General features: G+C 36.8%; 1 protein-coding gene across 1 annotated transcript; it reads left to right on the top strand.

The window, feature by feature from the left end:
* Nucleotides 1-993: 993 nt before the first annotated feature.
* LOC136799411 (3-oxo-5-alpha-steroid 4-dehydrogenase 1-like) lies at nt 994-3,282 on the top strand. The gene is made up of 4 exons (XM_067056123.1): nt 994-1,344; nt 1,724-1,992; nt 2,243-2,393; nt 3,213-3,282. Exons 1-4 carry the CDS (start codon nt 1,004-1,006, stop codon nt 3,277-3,279), a joined length of 828 nt encoding a protein of 275 aa, XP_066912224.1. The 5' UTR covers nt 994-1,003; the 3' UTR covers nt 3,280-3,282.
* The last annotated feature ends 3,559 nt before the right edge of the window (nt 3,283-6,841 follow it).

Below are 6,841 nucleotides of genomic sequence, written 5' to 3'. Positions count from 1 at the left end.
TTGAGAATTGAGAAAAGGTACCCTTATGGCTCGCACATACCCGGCACCCATTTTGCCTAAGAACCCCCCCCCCCCCTCTCGGGGAACGAGCTAATAAAGACCGGTCTCCACTTTTTGGTTTTAACCTTTTTTGCTTGGAAAAAGATTACGTCATAAAATTGTAGTGTGCGGCACACGAAAAGAAAGTTGAACACATTTCAACTATTTTCAACCGTTACGTCAGATCACGCCAATGGAGTTGCTTCATTTTTCTTTTGACCAATAGCGTGGAAGCTTTGCTCGAAAAAGTGCGATTGAAGCGCGCGCAAGTGGAGACTGGCCTTAACTAGTTCTGGAAATATAACGGTTAAAGTTAAAGCTCCCATTTTTTAAGAGGAGAATTGGTTTAATTTTCTAATCAACTAATTTTTGCAAAACTTAATTTCACGAGTACAAATTCTCACATTTTATGTGTACTGCGGAAACTATTTATGCAAAATAGAACTCTAATAGAAATTCTTAAAAATAAACCTACGGAAAATAAAAGTCATTTGCAAGGATAGGATGTCAATCACGAAAATTACTCTATAAGGGGATCCTGGCAACCTGGATGCTATTGAATACTCATGTCTGATACAATTCCCTTGCCTTGACGACCCTCTCGAAATTCTTTTTGAAACTAGACCCAACCAGAATCTTGTAATTTACGCACACCCCTGTTTTGCAGCCCCGGTGGAGCTTTTTCAGTGGAGATAAAAATTTCTATAGAAACCCCTGGAATTTCTATTGTTTCCAGTATAAATAATCTCTTGGGGTTTTAGAGTGCAATCTTTTCATTTGAATTTTAGATGGGAATAAAATCGAAGTCAATTTCAACAGTGGGGTTGAAAATTTAGGGTATTTTTCGCACCGCGGACGGAATTTTTCATACTCAATAGTAGTCCAAGCGGGTCTGTGACACGGGGTGCTAAAACATTCACACACATGACTGATCTTTTTCATTTAGAGGAAGCTAAAAAAAAAGATGGAAAATATACTTGAAGACTTACAAAAACATCTGAACAACTTTCTGGACAAAGAATTCTTCATTTTACATTTTTGTTCATCCCTTATGATGTTTACCGGATGTCTTGTTTACGTCATCCTTTTCTTCCAACCCGCCACTTACGGACGTTACTCCAATGCAACCGGAAACTTGCTCTTCTGTGCAATCCCAGCTAGAACTGCCTGGTTTTTGCAAGAAGTTCCGGCGTTCATGGTATCCGTTGTTTTAGTGTTTCTGGTCTTTTTGGAATGGCTTCCCGGAGGTTATACGAGAACGCAATTGTTCGTCTTGAGTTGGTTTATCTGTCATTATTTTCAAAGGTGAGTAGTCAAGGATATACACTCCTGCAATATATCCTGTATATATTTTTTATTACAGATGATTGGTTGTAAGTGACGTATGCCTCCGCCATCCATCAAGTTCTAGGGGACATTATAGTCGTTTTTCTTGCGGGATAGGTTGAGGGTGTATTCTTGTAAATTATTTTTCATGTATTGTACTTGAGTCCACTTGAGTATTTCTTGCTTGCCTGTTTATTCCGTCTTATGACTTTTGACAAACTGGCAGTCTATTTAAAGTTCAATAGCGAGTTGTACTTGTGTTTTTTTTTGTGACGGTAACTGAGGACGACGGTAAATCAGCAAATTTCACTTTTCAGTCACTCATCATTATCACATTTTCGTTCTCTTTTTTTTGCAGATCATTCATCTACTCGTTATCAATCACTGGCGGTAAACCTACGCCCTTCTACGCCTTCTTTTTGGCGTTTGTTTTCTGTACAGGAAATGGTTACATGCAAGCGCGTGGTGCCCTGTTGCTTAGCAACTATCCTGATGACTTGTTAACCAAACTACGTGTGACCCTGGGCTTAGTTTTGTTTTGTCTTGGAATATATTCAAACATGAAGTGTGACCACATGTTGAGGAACTTAAGGAAACCCGGAGAAACGGGCTACAAGATACCTAGAGGTTAGTTATCCGTAGGAACTATGTTTTCCAAGAATTCTTTTTTCCTACGAAACTTGGTTGAGTGGTCTGTTTTTTTCCTTTGTCAAAACGAATTTACTTATCCAGAGAATGCGTGTTTACATCATTTTTGTACATTTATCTACTTTTTGTTCGATAACGTGACATGTTCAGAAAACATAAAATGTAATTATCGTTATAAGTTATACTCCATTTGGAAACGAGACCCCTTAATTTATTTCTTCTTACACAGGGTTTTTGTTCGATTACGTTTCATGTGGGAACTTCTTTGGTGAGATAATCGAATGGATTGGATTCGCCATCGCTTCATGGTCCACAGTCGGTGCAGCGTTTGCTTTCTTCACCATTGCTAATCTCGTCCCCAGGGCTGTCACACATCATAGGTATGTTCATTGATCTTTGTTCAGGGATTTTCTTTAAACGGCGCTACATCAAAACAAGTATTACTAAGGGATTTAAGTAGAAGTAGATCTAGCGCTCTCGATGCATTTACACTGCTTTTGAGATAAATGATAACCTTGAATATACTTAGATCACGATGAGACACTTACCCTTATCATTAACTTTTGATGATTCCCCGTGACAAACTTTGACCAACACCAAGGGTGGAGTGAAGGTACTTAATCCATATTGTTGGATCTTTCACTCAACATAAGCATCGCTTTACAGTGGAACTTAATATACACACTTTTTTCATAAGAACAATTTTATAAGAACACGAGACTGAAAAACTGGCCAAAACCTAAGAACAAATTAAGAACAATTTGAACAGATTTTTAATCCATTTTAAGTTTTTCAGTAAAGAAACCATGTTTATTTAAAAAGAATATCGTATCGTAAGAACATTTAAGCCTGAACATTTCAAAAGATTAAGAACAGCCCAGTCTGAGCCAAGTGTGTACTGATAGAGTTGATAAAATAACCTCCCAACTGAAATCAAAACTACCAAATCGATATTCCAGTTCAGAAATTCAATTAAAAAGACTAATCAAACCAGGTTGTTATATTTCTTATCCTGTTCTTTTTTCTAGTTCTTGTTCTTGTTACTTTTACCGTTCTTGACCCCTTCCCCCAAAGTGGCCCCTGGGTGAGACAATTTTCAAACTGCCTAAAAGTTTGAAAATTATTCCACTATAAATATGTTTTTTTATTAGAGAACAATTAGAACATGTATTAAAACAAAGCTCTCTTCCTTTCTTCAGGTTTTATCATCAGAAATTTGACGACTATCCAAAGAGTAGAAAGGCTGTCATCCCTTTCCTGTTGTGAACTGTGTCATCCCTTTCCTGTTGTGAACTGTGTTGACAGATTTGTTGTATTTGGTAACGTACAATTTGTCAAATTCTTCCTTGTGATGATTCAAATCAATAGACCATTCCAATGTGGGTTATAATAAATCTAGATAGATTTTTTACTTAAATTTTCATGTCATTTTAGAATCAAAAATCAGTGAACTCTCGCTGTTCGATTTGAATTAGTATAATTTTTTAGTTTTCAGATACAGTAAAACCTCTAATTAACGGACACTCTAAAAGGCGGACACCTCTGATTAGAGGACAATTTCATTTTCCCCGGCCGTTTCTTAGTCAAATCCTCATAAAAAAGTTTCTAAAAGGCGGACAATCAATTAGCGGACCCTCTGATTAGCGGACAATTTTTTTCGCACGAAATGGCCAAAACCCCTATTTTAGCTCTCCAATTAGCGGACATTGAATATCAAACGGGTCACAGACGTCCAAAATCGAAAAAAAATTTTTTAGATATTTTTATTTCAAGCACTTATTAGTCTTATTATTCAAATTATTTCTACAAATTTCCAGTTTTCCCTTGACCCATTCAACGAATTTAGGTGGGCCAAAGAAATCATAAATCACTGGTACTTCAAGTCCGTACCCACCGCCTCGATTTAACCTCTTGCCAGTCACTCGAGCTCTGATTCCAGTGTCTGATTTTATCTGACCCCAATTTTGTATTTTCGACACCCTGGGATGGCCTAATTTCAAAACTGGAGCTCCGAGATCAAAAGTTTCTAAAAGGCGGACACTTCTAATTAGCGGACAATAACCCCTTTCCCCGATGGTGTCCGCTAATTAGAGGTTCCACTGTATATGCAATCCATGATATGCACCATTGCAATGTGTTGTAACATTACATCACATACCCAACAGCTGATTTGTTGTAAGTGACGTAAAATCAGTCAATACGTTACTTTCAACCAATCAGCTGTTCGGTCAGTAGAAGACATTGCAATGGTGCATATCATGAAGGGATAGATACAATTTACTAATATAAGGAATTAGATATTTTAATAAATAACAATAAAAATGAATGAAGTTAAAATGAGTTTGTAATTATTCGGTAGATTCGCTGGAGTTAGGTATTCGGTATTCGGGATTCGGGATTCGCATTCGGGATTCGAAAAAGCTCAATAAAAACTTAAGGAAAAAAGATATTAACTTGAAATAAAAAACGGATGCCTGTACACATACTAAGGAATAAATCCAAGTAAAAAAAATTCAGAATATGAGCTCAGTTGTCACGTGACTATGGGAAATTCCCCTATTCGGGATTCAAATCCTGTCAGGGACCTTTCTTCAAAAGCTCGCAAGTCGTCAGTAAATGGTTGAATTGACTTCAAATAAAAAACGGATGCAAGCTCACATGTTGAGGAAAATATTCCAAAAAAAAAAATTCAGAATATGAGCTTAGTTGTCACGTGACTATGGATAATTCCCCTCTTTGGGAGTTATTTCAATTTAGAGACCATTTTTAAAAAGCTCGCCAGTCGTCAGTAAATGGTTGAATTGACTTCAAATAAAAAACGGATGCAAGTTCACATGTCAAGGAAGATATTCCAAAAAAAGTTATTCAGAATATGAGCTTAGTTGTCACGTGACTACGGGAAATTCCCCTTTTTGAGAGTTATTTCAGTTTAGGGACCCTTTTTGAAAAGCTCATAAAAACTCAAGGAAGAAAGGTATCGACTTCAAATAACAAACGGATGCTAGTTCACATATCTGAGAAAATATTCCAAAAAAAATTATTCAGAATATGAGCTTAGTTGTCACGTGACTACGGGAAATTCCCCTATTCGGGATTCAAATTATTTCAGGGACCTTTTTCAAAAGCTTACCAGTCATCAGGAAATGGTTGGATTGACTTCAAATAAAAAACGGATGCAAGCTCACATGTTAAGGAAAATATTCAAAAAAAAAAAATTCAGAATATGAGCTTAGTTGTCACGTGACTATGGGAAATTCCCCTCTTTGGGAGTTATTTCAATTTAGAGACCATTTTTAAAAAGCTCGCCAGTCGTCAGTAAATGGTTGAATTGACTTCAAATAAAAAACGGATGCAAGTTCACATGTCAAGGAAGATATTCCAAAAAAAGTTATTCAGAATATGAGCTTAGTTGTCACGTGACTACGGGAAATTCCCCTTTTTGAGAGTTATTTCATTTTTGGGACCCTTTTTGAAAAGCTCAAATTACAAACGGATGCAAGTTCACATATCTGAGAAAATATTCCAAACCATTGTGGTCGATCAAAAGTAAAGTTACGCATGCGTTCTATCCATTTCGAATGCCGTCTTGACTTTGCAAAGCGCCAGTGGTGGTTCAACGCGAAGTCAAGTCACTAATTCAGCACTTTTTCGGCCGAGTTTTCTTTTGATTTTCTGACTAAAAAGAGGGCTTTTTTCTTCTGAAAATTCAATTGATTTTGATATGTTTTCCACCCTTCCCATCCAAATTTCGAAAAGAAAACGAGTAAAAGTTCGAGGTTATCGTAGAGCTGATACATACCTTATTCACTAATTCTTAATGGAGTGAATTTTTTTATCTATAATCTGAATAATTTGACGTCAACTTTGACAGTTTTGACAGGCAATTTTAACCATTGTGGTCGATCAAATTCAAGTTACGCATGCGTTCTATCCATTTCGAATGCCTTCTTGACTTTGCAAAGCGCCAGTGGTGGTTCAACGCGAAGTCAAGTCACTAATTCAGCACTTTTTTCGGCCGAGTTTTCTTTTGATTTTCTGACTAAAACGAGGGCTTTTTTCTTCTGAAAATTCAATTGATTTTGATATGTTTTCCACCCTTCCCATCCAAATTTCGAAAAGAAAACGAGTAAAAGTTCGAGGTTATCGTAGAGCTGATACATACCTTATTCACTAATTCTTAATGGAGTGAATTATTTTATCTGTAATCTGAATTCTTTGACGTCAACTTGGCACTTTTGACAGGCAATTTTAACCATTGTGGTCGGTCAAAAGTAAAGTTACGCATGCGTTCTATCCATTTCGAATGCCGTCTTGACTTTGCAAAGCGCCAGTGGTGGTTCAACGCGAAGTCAAGTCACTAATTCAGCACTTTTTCGGCCGAGTTTTCTTTTGATTTTCTGACTAAAACGAGGGCTTTTTTCTTCTGAAAATTCAATTGATTTTGATATGTTTTCCACCCTTCCCATCCAAATTTCGAAAAGAAAACGAGTAAAAGTTCGAGGTTATCGTAGAGCTGATACATACCTTATTCACTAATTCTTAATGGAGTGAATTTTTTTATCTGTAATCTGAATTATTTGACGTCAACTTGACACTTTTGACAGGCAATTTTAATCATTGTGGTCGGTCAAAAGTAAAGTTACGCATGCGTTCTATCCATTTCGAATGCCGTCTTGACTTTGCAAAGCGCCAGTAGTGGTTCAACGCGAAGTCAAGTCACTAATTCAGCACTTTTTCGGCCGAGTTTTCTTTTGATTTTCTGACTAAAACGAGGGCTTTTTTCTTCTGAAAATTCAATGATTTTGATATGTTTTTCCCACCCTTCCCA

The sequence above is a fragment of the Clytia hemisphaerica genome, unplaced genomic scaffold, assembly GCF_902728285.1.
Source record: "Clytia hemisphaerica strain Z4C2 unplaced genomic scaffold, Clytia hemisphaerica genome assembly, whole genome shotgun sequence".
NCBI classification, from domain to species: domain Eukaryota; kingdom Metazoa; phylum Cnidaria; class Hydrozoa; order Leptothecata; family Clytiidae; genus Clytia; species Clytia hemisphaerica.
The sequence above is the reverse complement of the archived record's forward strand: the minus strand, read 5'-3'. Positions and strand labels throughout refer to the sequence as shown.